Source organism: Lepisosteus oculatus, chromosome 25, assembly GCF_040954835.1.
Source record: "Lepisosteus oculatus isolate fLepOcu1 chromosome 25, fLepOcu1.hap2, whole genome shotgun sequence".
NCBI classification, from domain to species: Eukaryota; Metazoa; Chordata; class Actinopteri; order Semionotiformes; family Lepisosteidae; genus Lepisosteus; species Lepisosteus oculatus.
This window is the reverse complement of record NC_090720.1, coordinates 3,885,358-3,910,418: the sequence shown is the minus strand read 5'-3', so window position 1 is coordinate 3,910,418 and position 25,061 is coordinate 3,885,358. Positions and strand designations below refer to the sequence as shown.

Genomic DNA, 25,061 nt, shown 5'->3' with positions numbered 1-25,061 from the left:
TGCATGGGGACAATAAGAACCTACTAATATGCTCCTCCAATGTGGCCACTTTGGCACAGCTTGTGTCGTGGTGCAAGATCTGCAGCTCCTTACAGGAGAGTTAGGACCAAGCAGAGATACAGCAAGTCTCTCCGAGCAGCTCAACCTCCACTCCGAATGACAAACAGTTTCATATGACGGAAATTGCATATCTTTCTTATCTTTTGACACATTCCATACTTCCATATTTGACATAATCCAGTTTATAAGTACTCTCTATGAATAACATCATTCTGACTTATGAAATATGGGCTATCTCAGAATCTCATTATTACAGCCCTAGACTTTTTCCAGACAAAGTTAGCAGAATAGGAAGCTGGGAATAAGATAATAAAAAAGAAATTAACATTAAGATTTAAAAACCATATTTATTAAATTGATATAGTCCACATTTACAATTTTACACCACCTTGGATGGAGGTGTTTGTCCTGTACCAGTAAGATTTGATGAAATATGAGGAAATTCTTCTCGGAAAATTGTTTCTGTTCCAGTTGCCAAAAAGAAAGGGTTGACTGCTGCAAAAACAGTCTATTTAGAGCAAATATAAAGCATCCATTGTACATAAAGCCAATAGAACTTACAGTGCCAGAAGATCCCAAGGACCTTGAGAGGTCCTAAACATTCCAGCAAAGCTACACTCCTACATGGTACGACAATGAGATCTCTGTTACATGCAAAGATGGCTTCAAATTTTGTTTCAACAAAATTATCTGAATTGTCTGATTAGAGTCCTATGGAACAGCAAACTGTTCTGTGGGGAAAAAAAGGACAAGATTGTCTGCTGCCTGGAAAAGTTAAGAGGTCAAATCCACACCTTATCTCCCATTTTCCAAAGCAGAATGAATAATCTCTTTAAGGCAATATGACACTGTTACACCCCATCCACCCCCAAAGCACCAAGACACACATATATTCTAACATTGTCATTCATTTGCATTGAAATTGCTTTTTAAATTTCAGTACTGAACAGTTATCCAAAATTTACTTCTACAGTGAAATAATGTGCACTCATACTGTATATATAGCAAAGCCAACCAGTTGTCATTTTTTTCAGGCAGATATTACTGGTATCAAAACGAGACTTCTAAACAATTGAGCCATCAAGCCACAAGATGCTAGGCAATGTATCAAAGCATGCTCTTATCAATATCGTACTGAATCTCTAGCCACAAAGCAAAAATATCAGATCCACAAGGACAAATACCCAAATCATTCTTAGTTGGAATTTAAAGCCACCTGACAATTTGACAACTGTAAAAATGAATTTTACAGAAATTATAATGGGATATGAAAAAAGTCTTGTTTACATAATGTACACTCTAAAATCTGCTATTTTACAATAACATCTGATACTTAAGGATGCTGCAGTACAGTTAATGTTAACCTTGCATCAATTACATATAATTTTAAAACCATTTTCCTCACCATTCACATTTCCAGAGGTATTGCTTCAAATACTTTAGATCTCTTGTATTTGTATGAAATGCTTTCTACCTCTAAGACATTAAATGAGCAACAACTGTAAATGCAAATTCAAAGGCATTAAGGCTATTTATGAATCCTTTCTATTATGTAATTGAATCCATTCTTGCATATCCACGTCTTGCTACGTTCCGTGCTGAAGATGTGGAAGAAAAACAAGCCTGCAGTTGCATTTGCAATGTTCAAAGAAAGCCCAATGTTGGCCAGGGGTGTCAAGATAAAGTTGCACCTCAGTCTCTGACTGCATTATACAAGTATGCCAGGTATGTTTCAGATCTGGCACACTCTGTATCCCCTGTACAATTCATGAAGTTTTCTGTGCCCTTTCCTCTACATACAGCTGCATCTAGAAAAGGGGGAAAAAGAAGGTCTCACATAGTTATCCCAAATTAAAAGAAATATGTGATTATCATAGATATAGAAACTTTAATGCAATCAATAAACAACTCCCATTTTACACAGACATTTTTTTAAAGAATTGCCTGTGTTGTTTCAAAGTTGTATTAGTAACAGTCAATGCTGTTTTAATAGTAAGAAACTCTGATGGAGCAGTGGAGGTTTTGAGTAAATTTCTGGTTCTCAAAACATGCATATATTGTAATTCCTAATTTTTATATAAGATGTCTTAGACTTGTAAACTGTAACCTACAATAACACTCACCCACATGCTACTGATCAGAAAGAAAAAAAGAAATTAGAATTAAAATTGTAAAGGGTTAAAAGAGCAGCTTTGATTCACTTAAACATTGGATGTACAACAAATGTAAAATGTTTACAAGAGGTATTCTTTTTATTTCTGTCAAACACATTAGAAATACCAGTAAAGTCTACTCACTTTAACAATATCGGATGTCATAGTTTTCAGAGGTATAAGTCTGGGCTCCCGCATGTGCACTTCCTGTTCATCAGCAACTATCCACGGGAAATCCTGAGACGCAAGAAACACATTGTTTGGATTCCCAATGTTGATTATTCACATATTCAAATAAACTGTAAAACAAAAATATTTTTGAAGCTGCTTCCCCTGTTTCTAGATAAAAATACAGCAAGTCATTAAAAAAACAGGTTTTGATTACCAAGGGCTTGAAAAAAAATGGGTTTAAAAATTTAGAGTTCATACTAATGTAACTAATTTTAAATGTGTAGCTATTCCCTCCAAAACACCAGTTACAATTTATAGCTCCCTGTAATTAGTACCACAGTTTTAACCTCAAAAGTCCTCCTCCTTTTACCATAAGAAATGTTTTGCCAACCTTAATAACTTGAATTTTTTCCATATTGCGGATGGCAGCTTCTCTGGTGTGCACCAGCACTGTAAATGTGCATCCTGTAAAAGGAGAGGAAAATTCCATTCTAAATTCACTAGGCAATACTGTACATAAAAAACACACCATTTACAGTTTGTGCTTGAGACTCAATATCTAACCCTACAATCAAATGTGCAATGCAGACGTTTAGACTTTTTGTCTAATTTTGGTCACCATGTTACAAAAAAGGTAATCAGTCCACAGAGAAGTAACTAGATGCATTCCAGGGCATAAGGGAATGTCCATCACTGACAGGCTGGAGGAAATGAACCTCTATAGGCTTGAACAGAGAAAACTACAAGGGGACCCAATTCTTGTATTCGAAATTCTCAAAGGCATCACAAAGTCATCGGAGTGGACTCATTCATAATAAACTGTGAAACATGAACCACGTGGCACAAAAAAAAAGAATATTTAACTGTCTTTAAAACCAAGAATAAGACACTTCTTTACAGTAGGAGTTAGGGTGGGGTTTTGGAACAAGCTATGGAGCCATGTTGTCAAATCTGATACTGTGGCCTCTATAAAGAAACAGCAGGATTAGATCCATAGATTAATTTGCTGCTGACTACCAAACAGTCTAGATGGCTGAGGAAAATCCTTTTCTAAATTTAGAATCTGAAAGCTATCCGAAAGCAGTGTTTTAACTGGTCTTAATAGCACCCTTTTAAAGAAGCATTTGGTTTTGCCAGAGCAATGTAAGACTAAATCTGTATTATCTCTGCAAGGGCAACAATTTTCCTGCTTCATGTAGCAATTCATTAATCAGCACCAAAACATCAGTTAAAGGAGGAAGTCCTGTACAGCTAATGTTTAGAATAAAACAGAAGAATAATATGACGTAGGATTATTATACATTAGAACACAAAGTGCTGTACCTGGAGGATTGTTGTCAAGCACCGCATCACATACGCTGATTTTTAGGATGACTGCTCTCAGCAACTGCTCCACATGAGAAAGCAAAGTATCTGAGCTGCAAACACAGGACACACAAAATGTCACAACCAACAACTTCCAAACTTTTATATTTTAAAGTAAAAAAGTAAGATAAGTGAGCCTTCCATACAACAAAACATGATTAAAATACTTATAATCAGGTAAGCGCATTGAGAGAAAATATTCAGTAGTCATTAAAGAAAGAAACTGAAGTACATAAGCCATCAATAATTATTGTAACTAGTAGTGTTCAATAATCTCTACATTTAAAACTAATTAAGTTCTTATCCCTTTATTTAAAAGTCATTATTTAGTGGTGTCAATGAATACTGGAAGCATCCAGAATACTGTTGTGAAATCTCTAAATTTATTTAATAATATCTGTTTAGTTTTTTAGTCCCCGATTCATCAAAAGTAAAACATGTGTAGACTGTCAAGCATTAAACTAAAGGGAGTGGAGTTGTTGTTGAAGCTTACGGAATGGTCTGTTTTATAACAAGCATCTGTACCTTACATTGATGTGTTTTTTGTGCCTAGTGTTCTATAAAAATGATTCATACATCAAACAATGGCTAGTTAGTAAGTCTCTCCTAAGTTTAATTTTGACAATCATCTCTGAATAAATTTCTAAGAAGACAGATGATGAAGGAAAACAATAAAACACTTTACAAGAAGCCACCGCTGACTGCACTGTAACAAACCTGATGGAAAGCAGTGGGGGCTGTGAAATTTCAAACACAAATCTCTCCACTGGATGGTGCTCTTTGTCCATAATGACGACAACAACTTTCTCTGCATCATTCTAGGGAAAAAGGTTTTAAAATCAGTCTACGCATGAAGCAAGCTCAGGTCTTTAGTTCCTAAATGTGAGGTTATAAAACAACTATAAAAGCATCTCCTACCTTTTCAATTAATGGTTTGATGCAATGCAAGGTGTCCTGTATATACTGGTTCAGCTCAGGATGACATGACATCTGAAAAAATAAAACCAGAGAAATAAGAGCAGTTGAAAAATGTTTAGTGGAAAGTGGTATGCTAATTCTAAGACTGAAAACCCTTTTTGAATCAAATTTAAGAATCAAAAACCTAATATCCAGTGCCAATATTCTTTCAATTGTCAAACATGCATAAGATAATAATAATGGCTGCTAAACCCAATTACAAATGGCAAAGTAATCAAATATCAACATTGTAGGAAAAATCAGGGCTTTTCTTTCTTACTTGCACAGGAACATTGTACTTTTTTCTCTTCTGAAAAATCCCTGTGGGGTACACCTCCCGGACATACAGGATTAAGTGAATGGCCACCTCCAGGAACTCACACAGGATGTCAGCTACCACTGAAAGAACAGGGGTTAAAATCAGATACATAATCTACCATTCATTTTAAAATGTTACAGATGCATATTAAAGAAGACATATTTTTTTAAAGGAATGTGAATAAGAAAATGAGTGTCATACCTTGTCCAAAATTGAGATCCTGTCTGGTAAGAGTAGTCATGCTGTCAGCACACTAAGTAAAAAAAAGGTCAACATTTTTTAGGCAACGAGGCAAATTACATATTTAATCTTTTAGGGCCTCTCCCTGAATGCACTTTCTTTCAATACACTTCTCTGGAACCACGTCATCGGAGTCCTCATGGGTACCAGGACTGCAATGCAGTCATAATGCAAACATTGTGGTTGGTTGAGTAGAAGAAAACATCTTCTCCTCTTGTACTGTCTTTGTCCCAGACCTTGACAAGTGATACATCTACAGTATGTCCTGCATCACTAGACTTCACCAGCCTCCATCCATATCTAAAACTGACTGTTAATATATTTTCTACCACTCTTCCTTTTATGGACATGAGTCTCTCCTTCAGCTCCTCTGCTGTAATACCTCTGTATTACAAACCCATTGATTCACACAGTTCTCTCAAAAAGGTCCTTCCATCCAACAGTAAAAACCCTCTCTATTTCTCAATGTTCCTTAGACTTCATTAGCTACAAGGACTTCCTAAACCAAGCCTTTAAAATGTTCTATTTTTCATTGACAGAGGATAGCCTTCATGCTGTATGGAATGGGCCCTCACTTCAGCCAAAAGCAGCAAGCAGAACATCAACCCAATGAGGAATTCCCACACTCAAAACCACATCCCAGTGGTGGTTCCGACAACATTTCTGTTCCCAGGATTATCAAAGTCAAATTCTCCATTTTATAAGCTAACCTCTCAAACCTTTTCCCTAAACACTCCTATCATCTCATATCACATTAACCACTCCCTCTCTCGTTGGCGGGTCTATTTTTTTAAACCTCTCCATTAATTTATTAATTTCATATTTTCACACTTCTCCCCCAGATCTCCATTCGTCTAGACCCCTTTCTCACCTGCTCTGTCCTTCTTATCCCTGCTACCTCTCTCCCACACAACTGAAGAAGGCTTGACAACCGAAATCTTGCATTTATTCAAATATTTGACGTGGACTTTACTTGTTCGTATTTTTTAGGTTACATGTTATCCTACTTTTGAATTATTTAATGTGAGCTGGACAGCGTGTTGCTCAGTCAATTCTAAATTACAATTCTATTTAAATAAATTTTGAATCAATTCAAGAAACTCCGTGTTAAAACGAGGAATGGTTATCTACAAAAACTGACCTATACATCAATGAATCAGAATTCAAGTATACAAATCACCTTAGAGCTAATTGTCGGACACCTAAACTATGACGGAGCCATAAATAAACGGATATTAAGAAACACATCTACATAAATGTGCAGTTCATGTTAAATGTAATAACTGAATCCCACCTGAAGAGAATGTCGCGATTTTCCCAAATTTATCCACACATTCTCTCTGACAAAATCCAATCCCACAGCAGAATATTAACAGATTCTAGAAGAGGAATATAATATCTTTCTGAATTGTATAGTTACAAGAAAATTGTGTTTAAAATCTAACAGTATGTTTACAATCCACCTTGAAGAAATGCGCGTCGCTCTATGATGACGCATTAACTATGCGCCACCGGTTCTTGCGTCATTGCGTTGGGTATTTGTAGTAATTGCGCAATATTTCGAGTTTGTAGATAATGTTTGATTTCCTCTACTTAATCAGATTACCTTCAGATTATATTTTCTTGTCGTGAATAACATGACGTGACGTATTATCCAATACGTTACATATAGTCTTAAGTGTCTAGTGTTGGTTTATATATGTTTATAAATTTGGGAATGATTTCAAAGATCAATACGGTGGTGCACATAATTTTATAATAATGTGTCTATTTGCTGTGTGTCATGAGATAACACTAAAAAAGAAGTTTAGTAGCATTTTTTAAAACATTATTTTTTACAACCAAGCAATTTTTAGAATAATCAATACTCGAATTACTATTTTTGAAAGAACGTTATTATTATGCCCCACTTGAGATGCGATGGGAATTAATGGCAACAGCCAACGGTAACTGTTTAAGCTCTTTTGGAGTATAGTTGACTGATAAAAACGTAGCTATAAATTTCAAAAAAATATATCAAAATAAAATAGTAACTAATTTCTAAGAAAGCAGAAATCTCATATAGACGTAGAATATTTAATCCCTTTCCAATTAAAAAAAAATATGCTGTGTATCTATACATTCGGAAAGGATTTTTTGTTAATTTGCCTTCTTATGACAACCTGACAGACCCTGATGTTTTCGGAACATCCTCTTCATATAAAGACACAAGGAGAGTTTTGCGTCACTGCATATTAAAGTGCTGTTATGAATTTGTGCTGGACAATGGTCTCAGAATAACAAGAGGCACCGGTGGGCCTCGAGTATTTTTTATTTCGTTGCTTTGGAGTGGAGAGAAATCGACGTAAATCTGATGCTCCATTCGGTAGGCTATTTTTAAAATGTATTCAAGGGCCACTTACACTTGTTAAACATCCCTATTCTTAACCGCTCTTGTGCAAAAGGTATGAGTCCCCAAAATGTATATCGGACGTTTGAATGTATATTTAAGAATACATGAACAGTCTTAGAGATCACAGGACACACTGCAGAACATTGCTGTTCAACGCATGAGTATAACTGTATTTTCATGAGTATAACTGTTTCCAGGTTTTACTGTTAATCTACATTTTCTAAAGATCTCAGACTACTGAGCTTTTTTTCTTCTGAGGAGATTCGTTAATTGCTTTAGTTCACGAGCAGATCGCCTTCACCACATTTTTCACAAGACCCGAGAGGTCAGTGCAAATCATGTCACTATTGTATTTGATGTTCATTCACGATCAATCAAAAGGATATCGAAAGGGGGATTTTTGTGTTTTCCTTATTAACGTTGCTTGTTTTTTGTTGTTCGTTTCTGTGTCTGCTTTATTTATTCATTTATTTATTTTATGCTTATTAATGGAATAAAAAATGAAAACAAACCCCAACGATAAATCTCGGCTTTCCTTGGGAAAAGGGGCTCAAGTTAATATATATATATATATTGGAATCTCTGTTTTTGATTTATAGCGTTGTGACAAGCAATTGAGAAAAATGATGGGACGTTTTCTGCTTCCACTCCAGCTCTCTATTCAAGAGTTTCTCCTTGGTCAAAGGTCGGATCTAATTATTACCAGAGAGTCAAAAGTCCCCCACACAAGGAGTATATAACTCTAGGTTCTAGTCTCTGCGTGGGAGTAGAAGTAAACTTCACGAAATCTGACAGTCTTCTTAACTGCAGCTTTGGATTCATTTTCAGGTAACATGAGCGAAGAGCAACACAAACCGTTTTTTAGACTTTTACTAATCCGCTTTTTGGTCATAATTCAAATCGTCCTGATCTACCACTGCATAGCGGTAATAATGAAGTACCGAATAATTATTACAGGAACTCAAAATAAAATGATTGTCTAAACTTGCATGTTTTTGCAAACCTTCAAGTACTGAACATGCAGAGCAATGATCAGGCGTTGTTACTATTATTATTCTGTCATTTGCACCTGTTCTCACGTTTTGAACTGCAAGGTTCTTTTTGTTTCATCGAAGTTGTTGAAGGCCTTTTATGGGTAAAATGGATAATTGCGCAAGATCATGCAAAATACTCTTAACTCTTAATACTCTTTGCTGTTTTTTTCATATTCAAATTATTCAATTCCTTCAAAAGAATTGTTCAGAGCTGCGCATTAACTGAGCAGCAACATCAATTTAGTTTAGCGCTCAGTTTGCATGTTAATCGTTTCAAGGCGATTTTGAATTTATGAACTGAACTCGTGACTTGTTTTTTAATATTTGTGGTGCACAAACATTTTAAAATGTAAACTAGAATAAACAGGGCTTAAAACGTGTCTGGTCTGAATTGGGAACAGTTTTTCGCAATAGAAAGGAAACTTAATGAGTAAAAAATTACGAATAATCATCTGTGATTTCTTAATTAAAAAAAACATTAATTTCTCAAGAAGCTCTGTGGTAAGTCAATCTTTATGAGATCATAATTGAAGGTACCCTGTATCCCGTCACTTTCAGGAGTCTGTTACAACAGAAGCGCACAGGCTTGAAACTTGAGTCTTTTCAGTGTTTTGCCATGGGAAAGTTATCAGGGAAATAATGGGAAACGAGAGTTTTAATAATGTAATGCTCACATATTAGACAAAGAAGTCCGTCAACAGCAGCTGTTACATTCTCCCTAAACTGCATTCCCAGTGTAGTCACGTGGAATGATTAATAGCAAAAAGAACTGGACTACAGAAGTGTTGCCCTAACGAGACCCTTCAAATAAACATTGATCACAACCATGCTGGTGTTTTTAAACCGCCTAACCGGAGTTTTAGTGCCTTATTATTGCGCCTGGGGTTTCTTTTCTCCCAGCTGCTACTGTTCTTCCTTGCATAAACAGCAATTCAGTAGGATTGGCAAGCACCACATCATGGTACATTTCCACTTGTGCGGACACACTCTTACCGCCTACTTATTTACCTGCTAGCCGACAAGGAAATCGACGAGGCTGCTACTCCCTCGGACTCTCACATTATCGTGAAACACTTTTACGCTGAAACATCTGTTCAACAAGTGGCGGTTTATGCAGCTTCGTTTACAGGGAATAAATCATATTTATACAAAAATTACTTTTTTTTTCCAGATTTTTGTAAAAGTACAACAACCACGGCAAAGTGACTTGTTGGTTTTCCAGCTGTGTGCAATAGAGGAATGGAGCCCCAGGATACAGATGTGCGGTACACCAGCTGGAATGAGAGCACCCGGGATGACGTACGCATGACTGGGTCTTCCTCTGCGTCCGGAGTGTTAGCGTGAGATCATTTTACCATTATTAATACAGCCCTGGCAAAGAGTTTCAATCACGCATGTGTAAAGACAAGGCTCATACTAATAGTAAAGGCTGAAGGTGGTGGTCGAGATACGGATGTACATTTTCACAAATGAGTGTGATATACCTTTAGATAGATAGAATGATCCTAGCGTGTCTGAAACTTTTTTTTGTATTTTTTTTTGCTCTGGGCAGGTGCTATGATAAGATGTTCACCGGAAATCTGGGAATCGCTGTGAAAGTGGCGGCAGTCCTTGTTTTCATGATCGTCATTTACCTCATTGGATACGTTTCTGGGTACTACGTTCACAAGTGCAAATAGGAGACATTTAAAGTATAAATGAAGCAAATACTGTCGGAATTTGAAAAATAATAATCCCATTATTTACGGATTACAACCAAATGTCAATATCGAATCCTGTATAGCCCTTTAAAACATGTAAAGTAACATAAATGAACACGCTGTACATCTCTGACGTGGAATGTAAATGTATACAAGTTTTTTTAAAGTAAACAATCACTGTCTGAATGTGAAAAGTTATTCTTGTATTGTGTGTGTGCTTTCATGCTGGGCAATTTTCAGAGCGTTTTATCCACGGTGAGCTCTACATCCTGGAGAGTGATGGTGTCCTCGGGTTTTCCATCTGACCCCTGAATAACTTAATGGAATCAATTATTTGCTTAATTAGGAAACGTTCACATGCATTCCAGGCCTGCAGGACAATGGCTGTGTGGTTTGAAATACCTGCTCTATTGGGTTATGTAGCATGTCTAAGCTTTATGAATATGACTGAAATTGTCATTATCTTCATTCTTTTTAGTATGGAATCATGCCTCTCATACTAAATTTCTACTGTCATTCCAAAGTAGAGAAATCAAAATGAGAAACCTGGTTAAGGAAAAGTGATCCTTGTGTTCCTGCAAGTTCGTTAAAAAATGTTGCAAATGAATCAGGCATTTCCTGTTACAGTGTGGAGGCTGCCAGTTTTAACCTGGTAACTTTGAAGTTGACCAATCCTGCACACTCGTACTTTTCAATTAAAGCAAAGAAATGGGTGTATCAGCTCTGTGTTTCATTCTGTAGGGAGACTGGGAGGGTTATAGAATCACTGAATCACCCAGAGAAACTAAATGCTCAGAGTTTTGTATCACATCTGAAAACATTCTAGTTTAGAAGGCACAACCTGTTTAAATATACTGTTTGTTTTACTTTGTATTTTACTGATCTCATTCTTTGTATTTTTCTGCTGTTGTGTTTCCATTTTCTTCTGTACAGCCCTCTGGCATAGTTGTAGTTTTAAACGGTGCAAATTAAACTTAAATGTTTCATTATCATATGACAAGGTTTTTGTATCCTTTTTTTAATGAAATGACATCATAAAACATATTACATTTTTGTTTTTAAAATACTTTGAGATATTTGTTTAAACAGACCAATATAACCTTAAAGGGATTGAAATCTGTACTTCAAAGATATTTTTTATAACTAAAAACTGTTCCTTCCAATATTTGATTTTGTAGAGTTACTGTATAAACAGAGATATATAACTTGAACCACAGTTTCATTAAAATGGTCAACTAGTATCTCTCAATGGCAGAAATGTCTTTAAATTGTCTACATAAAATCATGAAAAAAATTCCCAGAAGAATGTTAATATTACATTAAGATAGCAAATATCTCAAATGCAGTAGTATTCTGAAATTAACTTATACATTATTCTAAGCAGATCAGGTTAGTGACTCTCTTTGACTATAAAAAGATCTTCCCTTCTTGTGTGTGTTTGAAGGCTGCAGATCAGGTAGTTTAAGATACAGTATAATTGATACTGAAAGAAACAGGTCTGCCCTGGCTTTCTGGTACCTACTGATAAAAGGCTGGCGAAACAATTGCTGCGTAGGATAAAGGTTTTGTTTCATTTGACCATGCATTCATGGAAACAAATGAAGAGGGTTTTAGGTATCTAAGTCCGATATATAAGCTATTTACTCTACTCAATACAAGAACTAAAGGCTGACATCTTAAGTATCTGAAACATATACTAGTGGAAAATGTTTCCTTAAAGTCTTATACTGTTACAAACTAGTAGGCCTATGCAGCTACCTTGTAGGCTGATCGGCTCAGATCTCAGAAGCGAAGCAGGCAATGTGATAGGTTGAAAAATCAGGCTGCCACTGTAAGTACCATTAGTGGAACACTACGTGGAGCTCTTCTCTCAGGATCACAGTTTCCAAACTAATATTGCAGTTTGAGGACTGTAGGCGGTGCCGTCTTCAGATATGATGAGGAAAGTGCCCGACTTCATTAAAGACTGTCATCTTCCACACACACACATATATATATATACTGTATATACACACGGACAAAAATATTGTCGTGTTCGACAAAACCCTACAACATTACATGGAACGATTTCTAGAAATATAGTATAAGTATATATTAAACCCAATATTAAAATGAATTATTGGTGAACAAGGATATTTACTGATCACCGCTGTAGAGTTCTGGCACTATTAGAGATAATCGCAACGTACACGTTTTAGCAGTGAAATAAAGGCAGTCTCATGCGATAGTAACACTTTCAGAAGCGAAAAGATATTTGTTCAATGGAAGCTATATCATTGATTCCTAAATGTTCAGTAATTTGCCTCAGAACTGAAAAAAAAACATTCATATTTCATAGCGGCATAGCACATTAAGTAAATGTAAGCACATGTAAATTAAGTGTTAGCAGGTTTATATACCTCAAAAATCAATTTAAAAAAGAAGCGTACAGTATTAATGGAATAAATGTTGCATTTACAAAGTTCAGGTTGTGCTACCATTCATGGTCACGGCATGTGAAGGCACTGGCGCACGTGACGTGAGTGCCCTGAATGAATACAGCGCGAGCGACGTGCCTGTCGAAAGACAATTGAAAATGGAAAAAACAACGACCCCTATTTTTAAAAGCACATACCTGGGAACAAACACATGCGTCCGGTTAAACTAGATGTGCTCTGAACAGCGGGGGCTACACAAGTCGTCAATCTCCCGGCTGACTAAACGGAGAGAATACCGCACAAGACTCGAGTCTGCCAAAACTGTCCCAAAAGCGCTGCGGTCCAGGTGTTCTCAGGGAGGTGAAGGATAGAGCCGCAGGCTAGAGCGTGTTTAGTCGCAGGTAGGCTACATGTCTTTCAACCTTTTAATAACAATGCACAACAGCTGAAAATACACCAGTTATTTCTCAAGAGACCGTGTTTTTTTGGTTCGATTCCTCTTTAATGGTATAGGGCCAGGGTTACGTGAAGCAAGTTCGATCCAGGACGAACGGTTGCCTAATGGCAACAATTTAACATTCACGAAGCTAATAATATAAATAAAACATCGAATTGTACATTAATAAATAAAAAGGGTGCCGTCCCACTCATACTGGAGAGCAAAAGTAACATTTACAGCGCCTGACCACGATTGACCTTCTAAGCCTGTGGGGTGTTTGCAGAGAGCATTCATAGTCAACCGGTTTGAGGAAAGTTTTTTTTGTTTGAGCTTAAGAAACGTTGTCATCCGCTGTCAGTCCCCGTCGTAGACGATCTTGATGGCCGTGTCCTGCTCTGTGCCCGGGCCGCCGCTGGTGCTGTGCGTATCGCTTGCCGGAGAAAACAGGCTGGCGTTCACTTTCAAGACCCACTCGGCGATTCTCTGGCTCGTGTAATAGTCCTCCTCCGGCGGGGGGTGCGTTTCTCCATCGCCGTCCACGTCCTCCGCCCGTCGTGCGCGCTGATGTCCGCTTTCAGCCGCAGACCCTGTGGAAAAAGCCCCCGGGCTCTGTGGCGCGTTGGCGCCGGCACCGGGGAGCCCGGTGGTCTTCCCCGGGCTGTCGGGGGCGTTGTGGGCGCAGCCCTGGTCCGGCTTCTGTTTCTTAGCCGATGGATCGAGGGAAGCAGAACCTGGTTTTGCCGATTGGAGATGGACGCTGGACTTTTTACTGACACATTCTGTGCTGGTTAAAGCGGCGCTCAGTGGCTTTTCATATTGAAGGCATTTCGCGACTTTTTGGGCAGCGAGACTGGAGTGATCATACACGTGGAGTGATCTCGTCAAGGTCTCATTTCGCCGATCAGCTTGGAGCCGGCCTGACAGATTTCCTCTGTCCGGTTTTGCTTTGGACCGCCTGGCTTCGAGTCTCTCTTTCTCTCCGGGCTCTTCGCGTCCCAGACGCGGAGAAGGCGACGCGCACATCTTCATCCATACGGACCGACCAGGGGAAGTTCTGGACCCCTTGATCGGAGGCAAAAGCATGGTTCCCGTCAGGTCATCGGTGCTGTTGCGCCTGGGGGTGTATTTCTGCAGAGCTGCCACCACCAAAGGGCTGGACCTGGTTATCAGCCCTGCCGTGTTAGTCCGTTTGCCCACGGGGCGAAAGGATGAGGCAGTTTCCGATCGCAAATTGGCGACGGATGGGTTTGATGTACGTGGCCTGCTGGTGCACTTAACATTCATCTCCGACGGCTCTTCACCGGCCCCTTCTCCCGCTTCTATCCATTTGACCTTCCTGTAATTTCCCCTGCTCGTCTCAGACCAAGGCTGCTTCTTGTGTTTGACCCTGTGACCCGTCTTCATGGTCATTTTCCGATTATGTGGTCACCCTGGCCTGAAAGCTTATTTCGTAATCGCCGGTTTTAAATACGTCGACTTCACTTGGCGCTCAGGCGTTTTATACAGTTACCTGCTCTGTTGACGCCTCCTTTAGTCACTTCTAGCCCAACACAGAAATGTGATCGGTAACAGTACCCGACACGTTTTCTAGTCCCTTCCGAATTCCCATAGAGTTTCAGGGCGTCACTGATTCTGCTGTGCGCATCGTTACCTTGACGGTACAGAGCGGGCCCGATCAGGTGAAACGGGGTACAGTGCTCAGCCCTAGTCTCCCTTTGTGCTCACGCAACAAAGTCCTACCAATGCAAATGATCGTTTTTAAAGCATGCTTTGCTGTAGAAGTTTTTTTTTTAATCAATGACGCAAGCATCTTCTAATTTCTAAACATATTCTTGGACAGTTCCAGTTTTGGAGATAGGGTGTGGCGAACCCATGAGGAACAGTGAAGGTATCCATTGTAAAAGGGATATTACACGTCAAGTGCAAACTGATACATGCTTTCTCTATGTGGAATCTCAGGCAGAACGATAATATCGAGTAATTATAGTGGCCGGCGTTACTTTGCTTATGATCTGAAGTGCTAAAGACTCAATGGGCTGAATGTTTTCATATGTCCCGTACAAAAGGAAAATAATTTTATCTGACAAACAACACAGACTACAGCTAACAACACAATATGAATCATTAAACTGTCATGCAGAATTCTTCCAGTACTAAAAAGTAAGAAGTGTTGGAAAAAAATCACATCAGTTCCAAAAAGATAAAGAGCTTTCTTATGGGAATATTTATTTTGGAAAAGAAATTAGTTGTCCCATATAAAAACAAATTATGCAACAATTAAAGCAACATAACATGAAGTGGCCTTCCTTTTCTCAGGAGTATTACATGACTTTACGTCAAAAAGCAGTGTTATGATGTGGGAAATAACATTAGGGGAATCTACAAAGTTAGTGCATTAATTAATACCAGTTACCTCACTCAATACTGTTTGAGTGTAATATGCACCTGAAAAATTGAAACATGAAGTGCGTTACAAAATATATATGGGCAGCAAAAAAAGAACAGTTAACAAATTCATTTTAAGATTGTTTAAACCTTCCCCATTTGCCTGGCATTGTTACTTATTGGTAGATTGTGCTGGGTACGACTGCTCTGCTCCTCCTCCTGATAAGTGGTATTTTCTGTGTTGATCAACTCTGCTATTTAAAAAAATAAGCTTCAGAAAAGGCTTCTCAAAGCTACTGAACAGGAGGTGTTTAAGGGAAGCATACGAACTGTGTTCCACACCTAACAAGGTGCCCAGCCACGGTGTTAAAGCTGATACCCTGGTTTCCTTCAGGAAACAGCTGTCTGAGATCCTGGGATTGAGAGATAATACCTAGCAAACAGGCTAGATGGGCCTTTTGGATTCCACTCATTAGTAACTCTTTCCCTTCTTATTTTTTCACTTTTACAGCACAACAATACAGCAATACAGACGGACTTTCATTTCTTTCAGAGCCACTCCTGCTCAAAAGGATGCAGAGGGAAACAGGGCCGATCCCACAGGAACAGAGGCCTCACTCGGCGCTAGCGGATAACAGTCAGGTTTCTCACGTCCACGTTAAGATCCGTTTTAGATGGGTAGACCACTTTCAGGTTTCCATCAGTGTCCGCGATTCGAACCTGCTGTACAATGAGCTCCGGAGAGGCGGTTTCATCGCCGGGGGGCTCCACGGCCTCCTCCCGGCGCGCTGGACCGTCCTCCCCGTCTGATGTCGCTTCCTCCCGGTGGTCAAAGGTGAACTTGTTCAGCTCTGCCATTTTCTGGCCAAAGAAAGCAAAAAGGAGATAGATAAGCACACATTACATCTGGCAGCTGGTGAAGTTAGGCTGATCTCTTTCGGAAATGTATCTAACAAGAACAAAACAAGTCACCAGAGTCACCTGTACAGTTTATTCACCTGAATAAAAACAGTACATCTCACACCAGTCAAGACCTTCCATATTAGTATATGCATAAAAAACAACAATGACACTTTGTTATAAAGTGTGCACAAACCAATCATCACTTCTCAATATTTGCACATTTTTTTATTTATAGCAGTCTTTGCAATGCTGTTTAAACAATCTTTGCAGCACAGTACAGATTCTGCAAGTACTGCATTTCTAGAATACACGTGGCTACAAGCACTGGAAAGTCCAAAGTCAGCCCTATTTCATAGTCCTAATCGCCACCCCTCAATTAAAATCTTTATACACAAATACACGCTAATTATGATAAGTCTGGCTTATACATTTACAGATCTGAAATGTATACTTTACTCAAAGGATACCAAAAACTTTTTCCTTGAATTTTGTTTTCTCTTATTTTCTACCAACATAAATAACCAGGCTTTTCATCTTAAGAGCTTCTAATAGACATTCAAACACTTGCTTAAACAAAGTAAAATATTCAGGAGGTACCTGAGAACTGTAACCAAGAATGCACAAATTACAACAGGCAGCTTCTTGGAGCTCAGACAGTAGGAGGGCTACTGCTGAGGAAATGCAGGTGCTAGTTCTAACTTTCACAGCACGTTCCAGCGCAGCGAGAGCCCTCACTATCTAACAGCCACCCCTGAACGTGCTCCTTTACCAGAGTGCAGGATTTTCCATTTATTGTGTTACAACAGAGCACTTGTTTATCTGGGCTCAGATCTGCAATGACCTGTCATCTGCCTGCTGAAAGCTTTACTGAGCTGCTCGTGCCAAGCTCCATGTTGTTTATTATTCCTGTCAATTTGCAAATGACAACAATTATTTGTCGCGACCCTCACCAGGAGCAAGCTGTAGAAAAATTGAGATGAGATGACTATTTATACGGCAGATGTGCAGAAGACACATCACCTTTACTGAGCAGTGTTTTCAGACAATGCATTTATTTCAGTACCTTTTTCAAGCAGCTCTGGCTGCTTCAGAACGCTGCACATGGGTACAGGCACTATACACATGCTATTGAATGCTTGCATTAGCCTGTCCTACAGGCATTCTGCAATAATATGACAGTTTCAGGTTTTATATGGCACTAAAAGAGCAAGCAGTGGCCAGACTACAATTTGTTGGCAAAAATACATATCTGAAAAAATGTAACTTATTCTTTTTCTTTAGATCACGTGATGTGCTGAATAAATAGCTCAAGGAGAGAAATCAAGATAGTTAATTTCTCTCTGAGCAAGAGACAAACTAAAATGCCATTGTTTCATTCTGGTTAATTTATGGTCATTTCCGATTATCAGATAAGAGATCAAAAAGCAACGGCAGAGGAATCCTACTCCGTTGGGCCCCTGAACAAGGCCCTTAACCCCAGCTGCTCCAGGGGCGCCATATAAATGGCTGACCTGCACTGTCCCTTGACTACTCTCCCTGTCTGTGTGTCTCATGGAGAGCAAGCTGGGGTATGCAAAAAAAGACAAATTCCTAATACAAGAAATTGTATATGTCCAATAAAGTGATCCTTTCTTATGAACACTTTGGTGTTTAACCCCTTAAAATATGTATCTCACCACAATCAGAGAATCCATGATATCCTTGCAGATCTGCAGGCTGGTTGAGCTGGTCACTTCTACAAATAGCTCTCTAGTAGACTTTCTCATCTGGGGATGAGGGAAAATATGTCAATGCTTTTTTTTGTTATGGCTATTCATGCAGTAAAAAAACACTGAAATGATAAGACCTATAAAAATCAGTTGTCTATGTAATCAAAAATGTAATGGGTATTCTTAACATTGGTGCACATCAGATATCGATGCAACCTTAATGGAAATATTAATTTTTCAATTGCTTTTTGGTTACTTGACTGATTCATTGTTCCAACAAGTGACTTATTCACACACTCAGCAGATGGTAAAAATGCCATCTAGCAAAACTGTTGAACCCTCTTGTGCGTCGTGAAGACTTTACAATGGTTAGCGTCTATTAGATAATCAATCTGTCACACAGGAGACAGAACCTCTTCTCAACCTCATAATTTGGCACCCAAGCACCACAACAAGTCTGCTATGACTGGAAAAAAGGGGCACAAGCTGGTTGGAGTACAGAAGGGTGAATATCATGAGTTTGAGCCATCTGCACAGAATGCTGTAGTAAGCAGATCATGGAGTCAGCATTTGCTATCAATATGAGGTCAAAAGAAACAAGATAACTGATAAGATGGGTGAGAATATATCCGGAGAGACACAATAAAATGGGCTACATAAGGTATGAGGAAATGTTTAATCCTGAAACTATGTACTTTGCACAGTTTTATGGATATATTGAACACATAACATCCTTCCAGAAACCAGTCTTCTACGAGGGCAATACCAGCTTGTTATCAATAGATGCTGTGCTGAATACTACCACATAACCATACTGAGAGTGCCCAGCAGTGCCCCACTGATCCCACAGGCTGCTGTGGTTACCTTTGTCTTGTCACTGTTGGTGATTGGCGGGAACGAGATGACATGATCGTCTGCATCAACCACACAGGGGTAGTTTTCCTTCCCATCCAGAAGCTGCAGGTACCTGAGACAAGCAGCATGCAAGACACAGCAGAGTGCAAACAACACATCAACCACCTTGCAGAAATATTGAGAAAAGGGCACCACAAAAGCAGAACGCCAGCACTGAAGGTTAAAGACTTCTGTCCTGGATTAAGACATCTATGGTTATCATCAGAGTCTCTTATGCTGCTTACCGGGGTAGAATATACTAGATCAGGTCATTTAAAAGGAAAGTTTTTTGAAATGTTGAACATAAACAGAGCCCACACGTCCATTAACTATCAGTAACTGCTTGATCCTTAGACACGCATGAATGCGTGCAAAATGACAACTGAGAAATGCAGATCGACCTGTACAGCACGTGTGCGGACCCTTTCTGGACAACTGAGCATGGGGAGAAAATGCCAACAGACAGGGCCAGATTCAAAGCCAGCACCCAGGAGCTGTGAAGTGACTGTGCTATCCACTGCGCACAGGAAGACATTGTACAGGAGAGACAGCTGCAAACAGAATCATAACTCAGAACCCGCAGTTCTTCACAAAAATCATTTACCAAAGGTGGGGAACTTTTTGGAGGGTCAGCACTGGAGAGACTCCAGGCCGCTGGTGATGAAGTGCTGCAGTCATGCACCTGGTCTGTAATCTGTGATTAGTGGGGTGGGAAGGTCAAACACAGTCACTCACTTGTGGAGCCCAGACACATTCTGACGCCTCTTCTGTTTCCTCTGCTCCTCCGCTTCCAGCTGGAGCTGCCTCACTAAATCCACCGCCTTCATCTCCTTCCGGCCCAGCGGGATGATCTGCCAGTTAAAACAAGCGTCTCTCACTGGCCCGTCACTGAGGCACAACCCAGTGAGCTTCTGTGAGTAGGCCCCTCTTAGGAAGATTAAAATGTTTTTTTCTCTACATGCAATATTCAGGACTTCTCTAAAGAGGATCAAAATCCTTACAAACTGCGTGGCTACGTTTAAGGGGTTAACTGCAATTGTGCAAAAATTAAATTTAAAGTTCAATGTTATCTTCAACAAGTTAATCTTCTACTTTAGTTCAGACATATCCGGAGTTAATAAATATAATGAGCTGATAGCTACTAGATTTTCTGACGTTTCGTCTATCTTGTCTATCATTTTTAAAATATTCACTTATTTAGGCAATTTAAACTTTTATTTGCAGTGTCAGGTTGTACTGGATTGTGTGAAATCTAAAAGACTGAAAATACTAGATAACAGCCCAACTGTGATAAATATACAATTAGGATGAATATATATGCACTGTTTTCCAGTAGAGCCTGGATCACTGTCACAGTGACCAATAAGTCTAATTGAAAAACCTAATTTGAATACATGTGTTGTTAATGGTAGCCCCTATTATTATCAAATTATTATTAAGTTACAAATACTATTGTTGTTAACAAATGAAAAATGAATTTTTAGGTCATACAAATCATACAAAATAATGATTATGTGCTAAACACCCTGATCCAAGTCTCCAGACATCCTCATGGAGATCCTTCAGTGTAAAGATCGCTATGTGTCAATTGCACAGACTGATGTGCTGTGCCTCCAGCATGTATAACTCTATACCTATCTTGTGCAATGTAACCGTACACAGAAACAATAACCCCCTGCTCAAGTGGAGAAACATTCAGCCTTCATTTATTATTAAGACTGGCCGTAACGTGAGGGCTGCATGCACCTAATTAAACCTGGGCTTCAGAAACCGGATTCTGCACAAAAGAAGAATCTGGCATCGCTCCATCCCTTACTAACTCCCCATCTTCTGCACTTTGAGTGACTGTTGTTTAAAATGCAGACCCACTTCGACTGCAAAACTGCAACTGGATTCCAGGAGCTTCCTGGGACAATAAAACACTAACCAGAAGAATTGAAGAAAGACATGAAGAATGAGCTGCACAATGTCATTAGCGGCAGACTAATACCAGAAGTTTAGCAGGGGCTTATTCGCGATTCGGTCTGGCCGTCTTGTATGGAAGAATGAAGCCAAGCTGAAGGTTATCCGCAGCTTTCAAATCAGCTACAAAACAGACCAGGATCGAGAGACGAACCCAGCTAGTGACTGAGTCTTGTTTTTATATCTTAGCAAACGCTCCCGGTTGGCAGCCTGCAGTGACAGGCTGGAGATGACTCTACAAGTTTATTACAGCGGGGCGTGCTGATCACGCAGGCAGAGAGACTGTGCACGCTGGATGCAGAGGAGGAATTTTAACAGATTGAGATAAATTTGTGATTACTGTTGTTTCTTTTAGTTGGTCAATGTTTTTTAACTAATAGTCAATGCACAAGTATTTTAATTATCACATATTACATAGTATAGTGGTGGACTTTGGTATATGTGATTTTGGCTGTTTGCAACAGTTCTCTGCACTGAGCACTCACAAAAGTTGAGAAGTAGAATATATATATATTAAAAAACACAGAATGAATGGGCTCTGTTGTGGCTTCATTTATTGTGAGACGAGCTCAAACTGGAGCACTGACCAGAAAATCCCATTAATGATTCTTAAATCCAAGGCTTCACAAATCTATTTGCACATTTCATCTTCTGCCATTTTTCTGCAGCGGAAATTCAAAAACCCAAAATACCTCATGAGAGCCGGAAAACCTTTTTTTTAACGTAGTTGGAAAAAAAAAACTACTTTACCCCACTTCCCTTCACACCAAAAAAACAATTTAATTCTTGAAGAAAGTAAAGAAATAAAAATAGGCTGTGCTCATAACAGCAGGACTTCTACACTGAAGGAAATTTAAAATGAATGCGGGACATGTCAACATTCTTCTTCATTAACGGCACAGGAAGAAGAATGAGCTTCATGCATCCCAGGGGTGAACAGCAGATTGGGGTGGTTAAGGAGCACATTACCTTTAGTGTTTTGGGTGGCCTTGCATCATACAGTAGAGGCCCTTTGACGAGCTGAAGGTCATGAGTCGCTATAGTGGCAGCTGTTCTCTTCTCGCAGATCTCATCGTGGAGCTTGATCTAAATTCACAACCACAGGGAGCTCCATCGGTCAAACAACCACAAAGCAGTTTCTGGCAGTGCTATAATGGTGGAGAGTAAGAATATAGCCCGTGCTAACACTGGAGCTCCTGAAAGCTGTATATGACCAAAGTCACAAACTAAACAGAACCTATTTTAGTTCTTCAAATTTACAATCGGAAAAGCTTTGCTATTCAGTAACACCAGTGTGCCACCTAGTGTTTCACACTGGGAAAAAGCTTTCAAGAGGTGCAGCTGCCAACACCTTTATGAAGTGCAGTACATTTTCGTGTAAATTTGCAATATGACCATATTTTATTGTCGGATTTCTCAGAAATTTGTTTTGCCTTTCAAATCACATACAAACATTACATTAAAAATAAATACTGCACTACTTAAAAGACATCAACTCCTCCATCGTCTTTATGCACCACTCCTACAGGAATCCACATAGTTTACCCCAGCCTGCAAGTTTCATTCCCCCCACACCTGCCCTGAGCCCCCATCAGATTTCAGAAGCTAAGCCGGGCCGGGTCTTGTCTGGTCTAAGTTAGGGGGCCTTGAAGGAAACCGGTTTCCTACTGTTAGGTGGCATCTGTGAATTAGTGGGTGAGACTCTTCCCTCTGCATCACAATTTCCCCCACAAATATCCCAGCAGGGTGACCCTGGACTCGGTAGGAGGAGCCATCCTCCAGATCAGACATTAAACTACTTGGCCATTGAAAATCCCAGGGCTGCTCGGAAGGGTAGGGCCATGTACCATACATGTGGCTCTGTGAAAGAGCAGCTCTATCTTGGCGAGAAGAACTGCCTTCAAAGGCTGACCCTACAGCGCGCCCGTTCTGTGTTTCTGTGCAGACACCGCAGTCTGCTTGGGTTTGGCTCAGATGACTCTCCTGCCGGCTCTGCCGCCCAACCTGAGACAAACCCCAAGAGTTTCGTTACCTGCGCTGTGAGAAACCGTTTCAGGGCATTGCCGGGCTTCAGGTTCATCCCCTTCACCACACAGCACACGATGTAGGGCCGCACATCTTTAACCGCTGGGGTGGCCTTTACTGTGAGTGCAGCTGGGCTCTCGGAGACGTGCAGGATCCTGACCACCATCCTATTCAGATCCTCCTCCTCCTCCTCCGTCTCTTTTTTGCTCTTCTGTCGCCTGTCAGCTTTCTTCTTCCTCTCTTTCTCCCTCCCCCCCTCCTTTTCCCCAGCCTCCTGGGGTTTGCCCTTTCCTCTCCCTCTCCCACCGGCTCGAAGGTAGTCCAGGACGGACTTGGTCTGACAGCCATTCACCATCTTCTCCAGACGCTTATCCTTCAGGCTGTTGCCGCGAAAGTTGATCTCCTTCAGCCTGGCGCAGTCGGCCAGCTCGGCGGGGATGTCAGTCAGCTTGTTGTTAGACAGATCCAAATTCTACAGGACACAGACAGAATAAAAAGATCAGCCTGGACTATTCCACTGGGTACATTTCAGAGGATCAGAGCAAAAACCTACAGCAGGTATTTGATATGACAACTGACAATTTGAGATGACCATCATTGCCACCTGAAAGACCTCTGTCACCAGTTACCCACTTCCAACTTTTTAAATGGCAGGTCAAAGGTATTTACTGCCAACATAATAGACGCTGAGAAAAATCCCGAACACATGCTGTATTGTTGTGAATTTGATGCAATTTAATTTAGCTCATTTTCTCCTCTTAAGCACTTGTACTGCTAAGGCTTATTGATACAAACCTTGAGAGCGGTCAGACAATGGATTTCTCCGCTCAGCTCCTCGATTGCGTTCTCCGAGGCTATGATCGTGCTGAGCAACTCCAGCTCATCCGAATATAAGTCGTCAGGGAACTTGGTGATCTCATTTTTGGAGATGTTGATGGAAGACAGCTTTGTGCACCTGCTAAGCCCGCCGGGCAAGGTTTGGATCTTATTGCAACTGATGTTCAGAGTGGTGAGCTCGCCGAGCTGCGAGACTTCATCGGGTAAGGAAACCAGCTCGTTGACGGAGACGTCCAAGACTTTCAAAAACTTGAGACTGCCTACGCCTTTGGGGATCTCGGACAGTTTGTTCCTGCAGAGTATCAGACTCTGGAGATGGAGGAGATTCTCGATTCCCTGATGCAATACCCGGAGACTCGGACACTGGCTGATTTCAAGGTAATTCAGGAGTGTTAATTCGTATATTTTGGGATTCAGCCCCCCAGCTTGCTGAATTTTCTTATCGATGTTGGCTCCCTGCAGGACGAGCTCTCGTCTCTTCTCTTTCTCAGCCTTTTCAATCTCTTCCCACCGGTTTACACTCTCTCCCTCCATGCTGCTGAGCTGAACTCCGGAGACAGAAAAGAAGGAACCCACACCCGGAAGTAGAATGAAATCTGCTTCCGGGTTGTTACTCGGGAAGTCGCAGGATGTAACCTAGTTGTTGTCAAACGGTGGTTATGGAGATGAAGCTAGAGAAATGGGTGGAAGTAAAAACTACACAAAATAAATGCTAAATATTAGTATATTAATTTGTGATGCTTCAGCACCACTGTTATGGTTACTAAAACCAGACCAAAGTTTTATGTCAATCAGTTTAAGTAGAATTGATTAGTTTAATTGAATGCCAGCACTGTTTTTCGGTGTCTGTTTTGAAAGCTGTTTCGATTTCAATCTAAATTAATTTGACTTTATAACGTCACATATAGACGGGCAGCGAAACAACATTTGGGTAGGTCAGAGAACATTTTGTTATTAGAGGAAAGTTTTTTCTTTGACAAACTTTGCTTCGTTCTTGTGCAGCTACGTTCTGTAGTTCTTTGTGTCTGATTTTATCGTTTTTATACAGAGACGTTCAATTCATTTTTTATTTCTTAATCAGAAACAGTCGTCAATATAA

General features: G+C 39.9%; 4 protein-coding genes across 7 annotated transcripts in view; 2 read left to right on the top strand and 2 right to left on the bottom strand.

The window, feature by feature from the left end:
• Positions 1-387: 387 nt before the first annotated feature.
• On the bottom strand, positions 388-6,761 carry mad2l2 (mitotic arrest deficient 2 like 2). Its single transcript, XM_006641971.3, has 9 exons — positions 6,560-6,761; positions 5,227-5,278; positions 4,987-5,105; positions 4,668-4,739; positions 4,467-4,567; positions 3,708-3,802; positions 2,776-2,849; positions 2,358-2,450; positions 388-1,868 (listed from the first exon to the last, which is right to left on the bottom strand). Exons 2-9 carry the CDS (start codon positions 5,264-5,266, stop codon positions 1,827-1,829), a joined length of 636 nt encoding a protein of 211 aa, XP_006642034.1. The 5' UTR covers positions 5,267-5,278; positions 6,560-6,761; the 3' UTR covers positions 388-1,826.
• Positions 6,762-8,358: 1,597 nt separating this feature from the next.
• smim1 (small integral membrane protein 1) lies at positions 8,359-11,385 on the top strand. 2 transcript variants are annotated; one of them, XM_006642068.3, is made up of 3 exons: positions 8,359-8,485; positions 9,914-10,031; positions 10,244-11,385. In XM_006642068.3, the coding sequence occupies exons 2-3, from the start codon at positions 9,931-9,933 to the stop codon at positions 10,368-10,370; spliced, it is 228 nt and encodes a 75-aa protein (XP_006642131.1). In that variant the 5' UTR covers positions 8,359-8,485; positions 9,914-9,930; the 3' UTR covers positions 10,371-11,385. The 2 variants fall into 2 exon arrangements, with proteins under 2 accessions (XP_006642131.1, XP_015192437.1); XM_015336951.2 differs by having other exon boundaries at positions 8,362-8,485; positions 9,863-10,031.
• A 4,063-nt stretch (positions 11,386-15,448) lies between these two features.
• Positions 15,449-24,545, bottom strand: lrrc47 (leucine rich repeat containing 47). Its single transcript, XM_006642069.3, has 7 exons — positions 23,921-24,545; positions 23,133-23,597; positions 22,070-22,186; positions 19,874-19,989; positions 19,109-19,211; positions 18,212-18,301; positions 15,449-16,493 (listed from the first exon to the last, which is right to left on the bottom strand). The coding sequence occupies exons 1-7, from the start codon at positions 24,494-24,496 to the stop codon at positions 16,257-16,259; spliced, it is 1,704 nt and encodes a 567-aa protein (XP_006642132.2). The 5' UTR covers positions 24,497-24,545; the 3' UTR covers positions 15,449-16,256.
• A 60-nt stretch (positions 24,546-24,605) lies between these two features.
• The window catches only part of cep104 (centrosomal protein 104), a 33,136-nt gene continuing 32,680 nt past the window's right edge, over positions 24,606-25,061 (top strand). For 2 of the 3 annotated variants that reach the window (XM_015337170.2, XM_015337168.2), the window contains exon 1: positions 24,611-24,893. The gene's annotated coding sequence lies outside the window, so the exon portion shown is untranslated. Of the gene's footprint in view, positions 24,894-25,061 lie in introns of all 3 variants that reach the window. The other variant, XM_015337171.2, reaches the window with a different exon arrangement.